Source organism: Emys orbicularis, chromosome 1, assembly GCF_028017835.1.
Source record: "Emys orbicularis isolate rEmyOrb1 chromosome 1, rEmyOrb1.hap1, whole genome shotgun sequence".
Classification (NCBI taxonomy): Eukaryota; Metazoa; Chordata; order Testudines; family Emydidae; genus Emys; species Emys orbicularis.
The window spans coordinates 120,786,992-120,800,927 of NC_088683.1; the positions used below are offsets into that span (position 1 = coordinate 120,786,992).

Here is a 13,936-nt window from a genome sequence, read left to right on the forward strand (position 1 = left end):
TTAAGCCCTAGTTTTCCAGAGAATCATGAGCCAGATACTCAACTGATACAGACTGATATATCTCCATTAATTTACATACGCTGAAGATCTGGCCCCATGTATTTCAGAAAAACTTGCTGGCACTGGAATTAGGTTATTACAGGAGAACTTTGTATTTTACATGAAAAGGAAAGATCTCAAAAAAGGCCTCATCACGGTGGAGGCTACTTTGTCAAGAATCTTGGTTTTGCACCATTTGTTCTAATCTCTCCTCAGACACACATTCCAGCACAATAACTTATTTATCTAAGCAATGAAGATCCCAACTCCACTTCTTGATCATTGCCAGAACACCAAATATGAAAGCATCATATTTTCTATGTATATTTTGGCCATGTTCATCAACAAAACAGAATATATATGTTCAAACCATGACATATATATAGCCAAGTTTATGTACAAGCTCACCCCCCAAACACTTAACTTCAGTCTAAGCAGTCAATAGAAATATACAGTCCTTGTGGATCTATAAATTTCACTAAGCAACACCCCTCCTTCTCTCTTTATAACACTTTATCACTTATACTGGTCAGTTATTCAAGTAACTAATCTTCCTAAATATGTTCTCGTGTAAGATGAAGTGTTTGCACAACTTATGTCACTGCGGCTGCATTGTCAGACAAGAAAAAAAAAAAAAAAAGAAGGAAATATAGCCATTTCTCCTGATACTTGAGATACTGCAATTTATTAGTTTGTGTGTCTGTACACAAACGCACTTAATATTCACTTAAGGCCAAATTTCACATGCAAGTATCTCTCGCTGAAGTAGTGGGATCCAGGCATAAAATCAAGACCAGAATTTAGCTCTAACACTGGTTACACTTTTTTGGAAAATGTTCCAAAACACATTTCACATATTGCAAGCCAAAATATTGAACTAAGAATAACGTTTCCTTTGTTTTATGTTGCACACTGCTTTCTTCCAGTATCCTTTTAGTAAGCCTCAGAGCTAATTACACACTTTGTCCTTTGTGTTTCCTTGTTTTTGTGTACTATAAAGAACCTCAACAATGTGTCTCATTACAAGGTACGTAAGTTTACATACCTATAATACACCCAAAGCAGTTCAACTTAAGAGTTAATCATGCTATAAATTCCTATGTTACATCAAAGCATCAGGTTAATTCGCACTCACATCATAAAACTTCACAAAGAAACTTCATCTCTTTCCTTTGTTTTCAGAAACATGTAATGAAGATTCACCTGAAGCCTTAGTTTAAAACTGGCATCACTGACTAATGATGATTCTAGGCAGTAGGGATTCTGATTACATGTCCTTTTCAAAATCCCCTTCCCTCCCCCCGAAAAGATACGCTCCATGGATCAGACCTATATTTTTGTTATGCGGGTGTACAGCATCTGGCACAGTGGGGCCCTGGCCACCGGTCTGGTCTACCCATAGTTTTTGTACTGACTTAACTATTTTGATGATAGGTGTGATTTTTCTACTGAAATAATTAAAATGGTATACGTCTCTAATGTCGATTCAGCTGTATCAGTAGAAAGGTGCTAATATAATACCGATATAACTTATTCCCCTACATTTACGGGAGTAAGGGACTGTCTACAATTGGAAATTTACCAGCATAACTATACTAATACAACACCATAACGTATACTAATATAACTCCCCATGTGGGCACACTTATTCTGGAATAAGAGCGTCAACATGTGGAGTCATAGTGGCATAAATATAAAGGTGTAGTTATGCTGGTAAATTTCCCCATGTAGACTATACCAGTATAGGTTAGCGTTTAACATCTATATACTAGTATAACTTTGTTCACGCTCTCGGGGGGTTGTATCACTTTAACCTCAAACCAATATAATTTAAGGGGTACAAAAATTGTACATAGACCAGCCCTGTGACTGGGGCATCCAGGGGCCACCACAGTGCAAATTAATACATTATTAAAGAATAATAAATAGAAAATCAGGCTATCAAAGAAGAGTATTGGCTGTGGGACAGAATCAGACGCCTCTCAAACACAGTGACAGAGGGCACAGAACGGTGATACCTTTGTGCCAGCATAAGCAGCTGAAGAGAAGCGATGCCAACAGTGCATCTGAAAAAGCCAACTGAGGCAGAAAACAAGCTGTCAAAGTGGGAGCCCTGTTTAGTGCAAGCTGATATATTAAACCATAAAAGAAACTGATAGTACTTTCGGAGCAGAGAAACTGTCGGTAAGGCTTGTATATAGAGAAGAGAGTCAAGAGAAAAACCAGAAGAGGCAAAGAAAACTGCAAACTGGATGGCAGCGCACACACCTGGATGCAGATAGCTGCATTCTGTCAGTGCAGTCAGGGAAAAAATATACTCAGAGAAATGTTTTGCTTTAGGGATTAATAGTTTGTGATAAAAATCTTGTGCATGTACATCAACTTCTGTCCCAGGGGATCCATTGGTGCTTTATTGAGATGACTTATTGTCCAAATACACACACACACACACTCTCCTTCTCCCCATATGTGATTTGTATATATATATACACAGATACAAAATAAAATCGCTTTGCACTCTCAGACTACTAACTACCTCTGAGATGAAACACAGCAGCAGTGTAACAGTGCATAGCAGCAATACATAACTATTTAGGGCAGGAAGTGAAGAACACTGCAGACAGCTAGACCTAGAACGAGAATTTAGGTTGGGTGGTATTGGCCAGGATTGTCAAGATTAATTTCCCATTTCTTGAAAAAAGTACTAAATGGGAAATTTGAACCACTCTCAGTAATCAGGACATACTTAAATATCAGGACATCCAAACAATAACACTTATATCAGCTAAGTGCCCCCTTATAACATAATGCAGAATTGGATCAGTACTGACTCTCATAGAAAAGTGGCATCTTCTCAATCACTAATAACCCATTTTATGGCAACAAATTTAATAGAACAGCATTTTATTAAGGAATAATATAAAGGGATACTAGCTCAGTTCAAAATGACATCTCCTCTTTGGCCACTACCAAATGAGCACCTGGCATGTGTTTCCCTTTGTTACAGTACACTTCACAATCAACAGGGAAGTTAACAGTTGGCAATAGATAAGTACATCGGTATCTAGAGCAGCTGGCAACAGACATGAATTTTGGGCACAAATGCTCAGTGTCAGGGGGAAGTCACAGAGAAATAGTTTAAGCCAATAGCTAAACAAAAAATAAGACTTGAAAGAAAGGCTTCATGGTAGATTCCAAGGAATATAAAAGACATTTGTCCTAGAGGAGGATAACAGAGCTCTACCTTGGTGCTCACATGCAAAAGCAAACAAAAAGGTAGGTTCGTTGGCACAACGTTTGCCTTCTCTTGTAAGGATCCTCAGAATGACTGGTAAGAATTTAAAATGTAACATTTTCTTTAGGAAGTTATTAAGAAAAACACTAGAAAAATGAATGACACTCTAGTCATTTTGCTTTAAAAGGTACCTTTGAATAGATACAAACAGCATCTACTCTTTATGGTTAAAAAAAACTCTTCAGGTGAGATCAGGGAGACACTGTGCATCATTACAGTATTATAGTGTAAGCTTCTAAGTGTTTAGTAGCCTAATCATCTCTGATTCTAATTGTTTAAATGTGTGTTAGGGGTTCTGAATGGAAAAAAAGGACATTAAAATTTGTTCTTGCTGAAACTGTAACATTTGAGGCGATTTAACTAGAATTGTTAAAATGGAATCCAATTTACCAGTTTATAAAGCCCAAAAGGTTTGGTAGCATGACTATATCTGCCAGCTAAAGTAAAACTAAGGGCTTGTCTCCTCTTCCCAGTGGATCGACACTGTGGTGATCAATCCACCGGGGGTCAATTTAGTGAGTCTAGTGAAGACCCGCTAAATTGACCACAGATCGCTCTCCCGTCAACTCCGGTACTCTACCAGAATGAGAAGAGTAAGGGGAGTCGACGGGAGAGGGTCTCCCATCGACATAGCATAGTGTGGACCCCACGGTAAGTAGATCGAAGCTACGTCAACTTCAGTTATGCTACTAATGTAACTCAAATTGCGTAGTTTAGATCGACTTTCCCCCGTAGTGTAGGCCTGCCCTAAGGCAGATAAGGTTCATTGAGGGACCAGGTAAACCCAAGCAGGTGTGATCAATCCATGGCAGGCAGGGTTTTATTTCCACCACACCAGACTATATGTGCACGGGTGCTTAGATCTTGAAACTAGTGGCCAGGATTGTGTCTCAATATATAGGCCAAGTCAGACATACTGCTGTTTTCCACAGGATTGCAATGGTTAGAGAGAAGTACTGAGGGATGAAAAAGGAATGGAGAGGGAAGAGACAGAATTCTCTAATGCTTTGTTCTGTTTGCTAATAAACACACTTTGGTTTTAAGAAGAATGTTCTGTCACTGGCTCCTGAAGTGCAGGTGACCAAACCCAGTTGGACCTGCTGGGTAATGATGGTTGATATACAGGCTACTGTAGCCTAGAGCCCAGTCTAAGAATGGTGTAATTGTGAAATTCCACCCTAAGACAGGTAGGAGCATGAGGCCTAGCACCTGTGCTCTCAGAGACCAAAAAAGGGAGAGAGGTGCAGCTAGCTCTATAATCATGACAAATCCCTAATAAGCTCAAACACTCCTACAGCACTTGAATTTTCCTTTGGAGATCTCCCTTTTAATACTGACCAAGCCCAACTCTGTTATGGTTTACTCCTGGGGGGAATTCTGCAGCACTGCACACACACAGAATTCATGTCCCCCGCAGAAAATACATTCTGCTGGAGAGACGCTGCAGTTGTACCTTTAGCCCACCAGGGGCTGCTGTGGTGCCAGAACATAGGGCAGCCAGCTCATTGGCCAGAGCAGTCAGCAGCCGATAGCAAGGAAGAAAGGCTGCAGTCCTCAAAGCCCCTGCATACGGGGCCAGGTGAGGAGGCATGGGATATGGGGAGGTAACAGAGTGAGGCACACAGGCTGCTGGAGGGTCACATACACTGGGGTTCAGAAGGGCTGGTGGGGGGCTGAATGGGAGTGGAGGTGCAGGGCCACACAGGGGCAGGGGTGGCTGGGACACATGGGCACAGGGCAGAGGGTGCATAAGGGCAGGGATTGGCTGAGTGGGGGTGCAGGGACACGCAGACAGGGGCAGATGTGCCTGACTGAACGGGAGAAGCTAGGGGTCAGCCAGGGTCTGCATGGGGTGGTCCCTAACTCCCTAACAATCCCTCTCCTGCAAAAAAAAAACCTGTTCCATACTTCTCCCACCCATACCCAACAACCCTCCAGGTTCACTCCAGGGCTCCTACCCAGCAATTACTTCTCTCTACTTCAGCTCCTCTGTTACCCCTGACCTCCCCCAAGCCATTGCATTGTTTCTGTGGGGTGCAAAAATGCATTCTGTATTGTAGTTTAAATAAATTATTACTCAAAATTCTGTATTGATATGTCTAATAAGGAATCTATTTGACAAAAAACATTTCCTGAATCTTTTTTGTTGTCTTATTGTTACAGATATACTTGTTCGCAGGTATCTTTGAATTATTTTGGTAATTTATTTCAACTGGTGTGATTATATTGTGTTGTTTTGATAAATAATATATGCAGAATTTTAAAATATTGTCCACAGAATTTTTAATTTTTTGGCACAGAATTCCCCCAGGAGTAATAGCTGCAATATAGGAGAAGTGAAAGCATCTACCTGATATACAGCACATTCTAACTGATTTCTAACTGACAAAGTCTGATAAATGCTTTGCAATTCTTCGGAATTGCAAATGGCATAAAATGTGTAATTGTCAACATTAAATTCCTTGAAGATCCTGGGGGTATTTCCAGTGTGAACCACTGATCCTACACATGTACCTTTGGTAAATTTTATCATTGCTTTATTCTAGGTCATTTATCAAGATATTAAACACCACCATATCCAACAACAGCCCTTGAGGAATCCCAGTGGATTTCTGAGTTCAACTGTACTACACAATCAATTAGAGCTGGGCACATTTTTTGGCTGAAACTTTTTTTGGGGGGGTGAGAAATGAAGATTCAGTAATACTGAAACGGGAGATCACAGTCAAACTGGAAAGGCATATTGAGTGTGGTCCCGCAGGGATTGGTCCTGGTCCGGTTCTGTTCAATAGCTTCACCAATGATTTAGATAATGGCAAAGAGAGTACACTTATAAAGTTTGAGGACAACACTAAGCTGGGAGGGGTTGGGTGCTTAGGAGGACAGGATTAAAATGCACAATTATTGTATCTACTATATTTCCACTGGAAATATTACTAAAAGAAGGGAAATGATTAGATTGCTTGGCAAATTATTAATATGCATAATGTATTATTTATCTGACAGTCAAAATATCTTTGCTGCTCCACAGTAACAAAGGCAGATTAAATAGCTAAAATCGTAAGAGGCCATGACAACAAGGAAGTCACATTAGCATAAAATCCATACACAAACACCAGTGTGCCATACTAAAGATCTAAACGAAAATGTTACTAGTTTAGTATTTTGAATGGCTTTGTTTAGTAGTTTGAAATTCCACAGTTCATACTAGACCAGAGGGGAGAGCATTCCACAGCCCATGGGCTGCAGAGGTAGACTGGGCTAGTGGCTCGCCTATCTTGTAAGTCTGCTGCATCGATCACCATCTCCAAAGGCACCAAGGACTCACTGTCAGGTAACGATCTTGGACCAGCCCAGGAAGAGGTTTAAGAGTTCAATCCAAAATCTAATTCAATGTGTACCGACAGAGGTCACCAGCAGAGCAAACACAGCTGCAGGTATGCAAAAGTCTCTCTCTTGCATATATTAAAATAATTAAGTGCAATCATTAATGCCCTAGCTCAGGGGTGGGCAACCTATGGCTCCGGAGATGCATGTGGCTTTTTGGCTGCCCCCTTGTGGGCAGCTGTTTTCTGAGTGGGTGCAAGGTACAGGCTCTGGCCAGGAGGCGCTTACTACAGGTGGCTCCCGGCCAGTGGCACAGCAGGACTCTGGCCACATGCCGCTCCCGGAAGCAGCTGGCTGCTGGCATGTGTCTGCACGCCCCTTGGGAGAAGGGGGGCAGCAGGTCTCCGTGCGTTGCCCGCACCCGCAAGCACCACCCCCATAGCTCCCACTGGCCGGGGACCAATGTGAGGACAGGGCTGGGGGCAGGGGCAGTGCTCGGAGATGCCTCCCCGCATGCCAGGGCCGCGCAGAGACGTGCCAGCAGCCAGCCGCTTCCGGGACCAGCGTGGGGCCACAGCATGCAGCCTGCCTGAGCCCTGCTGTGCCGGCAGCTGGGAGCTGCCTGTGGTAAGTGCCTCCCAGCCAGAGCCTGCACCTCACACCCCCTCCCACACCCCAACCCCCTGCCCTAGGTCAGAACCCCCTCCTGCACCCAAACTCTCTCACAGACCCCACACCCCCTCCTGTTTATATTCAAATGGCAGAAGTCACATTAAAAGTATTGGTGAGTAGTAATAACTTTAATATGCTCAATTATTATTAGTTGATAAATTCTCACTCTATAAGTAGCTTTGCATGTGATGGTCAAAGACAAAAACAAAAAAAGGCTCTTCTTTGAAAGGTTGCCGACCCCTGCCCTACCTATTCACCTCCCCAAGAGAGGGCTTACATCTGGAGAAAAATCATACGAAAAATGAGTCTGACAGTCTCAATAGGGCCTTAATGCCTTAGCGCCAGGAAGTGGATTTTCCCTGCTGTCACGTATGCTTTACAGACCGCCAGGGACACATTAAATGAACGGACAAATAAATAACTAAATCAAAAATGCCCACAGCATTCGTCACAACTGACAGGCCCCATGCATGCCAGTTCTGAAGCAGAAGTTGTGTTTGAAAGCATGGAGAAGCCTGCTCAGCACTTGGGTGCATTGGAACTGGTTGTACAGAAGCCAGTGCTCACACCATTCACATTCGGAGGAGACAAAAGAAGGTTATGGCGGCAGTCTGGGACTCAGGAGGTCCAGGTTCAATTCCCTGCTCTCCCAGAGACTTCCTGGGGGAACTTTAGCAAGTCACTTAATCTCTCTGTGCCTCATCTCTCCCTCAGTAAAATGGGGATAATAGCACTTCCCTACTTCACAGGATGAAGTGAGGCTAAACATATTAAAAACAGTGAGGTGCACAGATGCTATGTTAATATGGGCCATAGTAATACCTGAGAGAAAAGGCTCAGGAGCACTTACGTTTATAATCCTCAACAGGAAATAGAAGGTGACATTAGTAACTAGTACCTGGGTTTGTAAAGACCTTCCTCGTTCATGACTATAAATCTAGGCAACGGTTTGTGATGCACTGAATCTCAGGTGATTTTTTAGATAACATCATAAATTATAGTACTGCCAAACGTAATTTGCCTCAGAGAGCAAACATTAGGATGATGACTATTTAGTGATTATTTTAAAATGATCAAACAACAATAATGAGCAAAGTACAGCCTGCAGCTGCCTGGGGAATGCTTTCTTTATGCATTATTTCCTATACTGTTTCTTTTTTATTTTTAGTATGTACAGATGTATAGGATTTGGACTTATCTGGCATTGGCCACTGTCAGAAGACAGGATACTCGGCTAGATGGACCTTTGGTCTGACCCAGTATGGCCGTTCTTATGTTTCAAATATAGGTTCTTTCTTTTGGGTTACATAGCCAACAGCTGCATCGACAAATCAAGCAACAGGATGAAGATAAGGAACGGAACAGTTAGGGTGAATAAAAGAAAATTCCCTGCGAGATCTAGAATAGCTTCTTAAGGGAAGTGGTGCATTTGGATTATTTCAAACTGGACAAAGCAGAAGTACAATGAACTGTTGGGAATAATCCACAACGGTAAGGGGGTGGGAGGACTATGGCATTAAAGGTCATTATTACCCATTTCTAATTTCCATGATTCTGTGAAATTAGTGAAAACATGGACTTCTATTTTTTTATGTTGTTTCATTATTTCATGAAATCCTCCAAAATCTGGAGTGAATCATGCAAAACGTTTTAAGAACTTCTACTCAAAAATGTCCCAACAAGACCTGCTTAATTTCTTTTGGTAAGTAGTTCCAAAACAAACAAACTGAAAACACATGCACTTGAGTAAGCAAAACAACAGATCTTTAAACAGAGTTTGCAAAACACTACACATACATGCTTCATTTCACACACAGAAGAAAACAGAATTTATTCAGAGGAAGAACTCAAATGTTACTGGAAAACAACTAGTGAGAGGAAAACTTCATAAAAGACCTGATTCAAAGTCCAATGAGCTCAATGGAAAGACTCCAGTTGACTTATATGGACTACTGATCAGGCCCAAGTTCAAGTAAGTGCTCAAACTTTTGGATACTTATCCAAAGTACTTTATCTGAACTGACTGGGTTTTCAATACTAGCCTGGAAATATTACGAGACTAGTTTCACAAGACATGCTCAGGTATCCCTAGTCAGGCCAGAAATAGCATAAAAGTCTGCACCTTCTTTTGTGTGATGTATATGGACAGCACCTAGCAGTAGAGCCTTGATTAGGACCTCTAGATGCCTCTGCAATACAAACACTAAACAATAATAGATGAGCATTTCTATTTCGAACTGGAAACTAGAAATGCAGGGGTACAAGGAAATGAATGATGGGGAACCAGGTTAACCACAGAAAGCTTCAGTTGAAGTTTGGTTTGCATTTTGGATCAAAGGTTGGTTCAGGTGCAGGGTTGGGAATTCTGCTTTATCTTAACTGGCTTGCCCATCAGTAGAAAGAAAAAGCAAGCTCTCAAAAACCACGATATCTCCAGCTAAATGAGAGCCGTTGACCTGTTACGACAGTGTAAAAAAATGTCTTTGACCCTTATCCTGCAAATCCTTATTCATATGAGTAATTATATGGATGTAAAGAACCCTTGTAATTTACAGTATCGGTTGTGCTCAGTGTATATAACGAGCAGATAAAATACTTCAACATACCATTATGTAAAAGAAAAACAAAATTAGGCCAAAAGCTTAGAGACAAGCATCAGCGCAAATTTTTCTGTTGGTGCTCTGGGGCTATCGTTGAGAAATCAAACAGGAAAAACATGATTCTATGGCACCCACAGAACCACACACAGGTCTATACCTATTCACTTATAAACGCCAAAACTGCGAGAATTAGATATTACAGACTAATAGATATACATACAACACGCAAAAAGGACAGAAACTAAAGGATATACTAAAATTCACTCTCTGAGAAGGAATTAAGTTAACCCTACCTTAAATAATTCAAACTCCTTCTTTGGCATCAACAGCTATCAACATATGAAAGGTATTTGCAATTAAAATAAATGTACAACATACATATTAGGTTACAAATATTTGATGTCTGTCAATCAGAAAACAGAAACAGAAGATTCAAAGGAAAAGTTTTGACCTATTATAAATTCTGTCAATTTTATTTTTATTTTAGACCCTACATAACAGAGAAATAAAATTCAACTTATATAGAGCAACAGGAATTTTGAGGTTGCAGTAGAATTTACAGATTTCTGTTGTTGTTCCAAGTCCTGCTTTGAACCACCTTACCCTACTCCATCATTAAAAATATAAATGGATTTTTTTCTAAGGAACAAAGGATACCTGTATGGTGTGACTGTATGCAGGTTCAGAATGTCCTAAACCAGGTTCCTGAGGTCGCAGTGGATCCAAGATGTTGTTTGGCACAAACCCTGCAAGGCCACTTTTATTTTGAACTTTCCACCATTGTTTTCTGTCATCGAGGATCTGAAATCATTTGATACAACGATAAGTCAAGTTAAAAGATTGAATGACATTTATATCAGGCTTGTTTTGAGGCTTGCGCCGCAACACTTAAAGCAAAGCCCTGTCGTTGCCAGGATCTGGTCCAGCAACTGTCAATTGTTCGGTCAGATTTAGTTCCTCCTTTGCTCCCTCCCCACTTTCCATGATCCCTATTTCCTTTTTTATTATATTGATTGCAATCACTGGAGGGAGGGCAAAAATTTTCTACTGCCGTCTCAAATTATGTCCGTCTCAGGTCAACCTGATTCACGACATTAAAAAATTAACCTGTACACCAGATTTTGCTTAGGACAGAACATCATGGAGGTGTGCAAACTGTTTGGTGACCTCTACACTGACATCATAAGAACTAACCTAACCAAACCAAATCTTAGATGAATCCCAGTCAACAGACAGGGAGTGGCCCAAACGTAGAGTAGCGAACAAACATTATCTGAAATCTTCCCAGTTAGCGGATTCATTAATATAGAAATATGTTGTTTACTGCTTCTAGACAGTCCGTGTTTCTAATTCACATGCCTGACCAGTAATCATACAAGAAAAAGGACACTGAAGGTTTTTTTTAATCTCGTCTATAATTGATCTTTAAGATTTAATAGAGGGCAAGTGCATTTTTAATGTAATTCACTTGCTTCCTCCAGTTCACCCACTCATTCTGAGCTAACTAGAAGACTTTTTTGTCTCCTTTTTGGTTTTATTTGGGTGTGTAGTGATTGTATTTATGGAACGTTGGGAGCTGGGTAATTGGGGATTTCTGGTGGCCGGTATGGGAACTTACTGCATTATGCTGCCTTTTATTAATTAAGTTAAGCTTGAGATATATTATCCCTCATGCTCAATTCAGCTAAAGAATTATTCTAATCTCCACAGGAGGCAACAAATAAGACTTCCCACCAGTACAGAAATCAAATGCTTCCAACACAGTCAATAGCTGAGAACACTTTAGAAATACAAATAATTGATTATAAGTGCCAAGACACAGCTCTTATTGATGCCTCAAAGGAACCATTGTAGACCCCCCTTTGTATCATCATAATTAATATTTAAATTTAGTAGCATTTAGAGGTTTACCTCAGGTGCCAATGTAGCTGGCACTGTACTTACAGATATAAATACACAGTTCCTCCCCCAAAGACCTTATAGCCTAACCAGTGATCTATGAAGGCAGGAGGGAGAAGGACAAATAAAAAAAGAATATATTTGATTAAGTACATTTTTTTTTAAAATTATATATTATGAAGTACCAACCATCTCTTTCTGTCCCTCAGTAGCTGCGGCTATACTTGAAGCTAGGGGTGTGATTCCCAGCTTGAATGGACATACCCATGCTAGCTCTCGCTGAGCTCGTGTGCGAACAACAGTAGCGTAGCCACAGCAGCACAGGCATCCTCAAGTAGTGGCATGGGCTCGCTGTCCTGAGTACCGGTAGGTTTGTACTTGGGTGGCTAGCCCATGCTGTTGCCCATGCTACTGGGACTACACTACTATTTGTGAGCTCGCACATGTAGGTCTATTCGAACTGGGAATCACACACCCCAGCTCCAAGTGTAGACATAGCCCATAAGGGCTTGGTTTCTTTGAGGCACTTAGCAGAGGTGGGATGTGGAAGAGAAAAAAAGAGTAATGATCTTACAGATCAGTTCAGATGGGGCATTCCTCCTGTAAGGGGTATAGTGGAAGTAAGCAAAGAGATGTGTGTGAGAAGATGACACACCCTTAAAGGTGAAAGTATGCATTCTAATCTGCTGGCCAAGGATATTAATAACCCAAGGGTATCATGACATTTTGGGAAGGTAAATAGTTGGGGAGACAGCATTGCTCCAAGAATAGGGAACTGGGCTGGTAGTCAGAGGACCCAGGTCTGACTCTGCCACTGCTATGCGAAAACTCAGGCAAGAACTTTATCTCTCTGTGCATCTGTTTCTTCTTCCCCCCTTTTGCCTGGCTTGTCTATTTAAATTGTAATCTCTCCAAGGGAGAGACTGTCCCTTGCTATATGTATGAACAATGACTGGAGGGATGGGGTCTCTAGGCTCTCTTGTTATACAAAGATTAGTAGTATTAAAATTCATATTGCAGAAGGCTATGAAATCCCAACCAACTATTAAAGAAGATGAGGTCTATAGCAACAAGTGATAGGTCAGCATGGAATCCCCATGCATGTTGGCTAAGATACAAGACAAAATAATTGAACTTTCCATATTCCTACAGAAGAGTTCAGACTAGCGTGTCAGGAGTCATCACCCAAAACGTTCACATTGCCCACAGAGAGGACGCCATCAGTTCTGGGAAGTATTAGAAATTTCATTTCTGTGTACTACATTACCTCTAAAATATCATCCTTCAAGACAGAAAGTTCACTGTGGTTTCTTGCCACAAAGTCATACTTGGATTTGGCATATCTCTTGGGCTGTGCCTTACTGTGTGCTTCATAATTTCTACAAAGCAAACAACCCAACCATTATTCTGCTAGACTTTCAAGAGAAGCAAGCAATTTAAAAAATAAAACATTTAAGCAAGCTGTATCCTGCTAATCTATTTTAGGGCACTTCATTGCCATAGAATTTACCAATGCACAGTATAAATCACCCATTACAACATTAAAGAGCCAGCAAAAGACAAAAAGTATTAATTGAGTTTCATAGACCTCAAGAGTTGGTAACAATGGTTAGCTCAGAACTTGCAGTAAGTACTGTAATAATTTAGAGATTAGCAGATGTCATTGCATTAAGGTAAATCAAATGCATGCATCAGATTTATAGCTGTATTCCTGTAAAGGATCATACTGGATTTAATAGTCTTGTGTAATAAAGCAAACTGATATATTGGGAAAGGTTTACAATTTGTAGTAATTTACAAAGCATCTTACGTGCTTAAAGAGAGATTGCACTCTCTAGAGTGCGTCACAATTTACATTTCAAATCAATTGTTTGTAATGTCTCAATGACTGCATACAGAATGAATGATTTTCAGCATTAAATCCAATCAAACTAAATTGCCAATGTCAAAAATACTTGTCCACCACAGGTAAATTCTCTTATTTGTCCATAAGGCTCTACGTAAACTAATAGCCCAGAGTCATTACCTCAAGTGAGAATTAAAAATGACTTATGAGCAGTTAAAAGGTAAGGTTCATATAAAACTTAGTGGGATGAAGAATACA

General features: G+C 40.7%; 1 protein-coding gene across 3 annotated transcripts in view; it reads right to left on the reverse strand.

Moving 5' to 3' along the window:
- The window catches only part of EPS8 (EGFR pathway substrate 8, signaling adaptor), a 78,382-nt gene that overhangs the window by 16,866 nt on the left and 47,580 nt on the right, over positions 1–13,936 (reverse strand). For 2 of the 3 annotated variants that reach the window (XM_065411684.1, XM_065411675.1), the window contains exons 15-16: positions 13,100–13,211; positions 10,591–10,734 (exon numbers count right to left, since the gene is read on the reverse strand). In XM_065411684.1, coding sequence (XP_065267756.1) covers positions 10,591–10,734; positions 13,100–13,211 — 256 coding nt within the window. Of the gene's footprint in view, positions 1–10,226; positions 10,263–10,590; positions 10,735–13,099; positions 13,212–13,936 lie in introns of all 3 variants that reach the window. The other variant, XM_065411692.1, reaches the window with a different exon arrangement.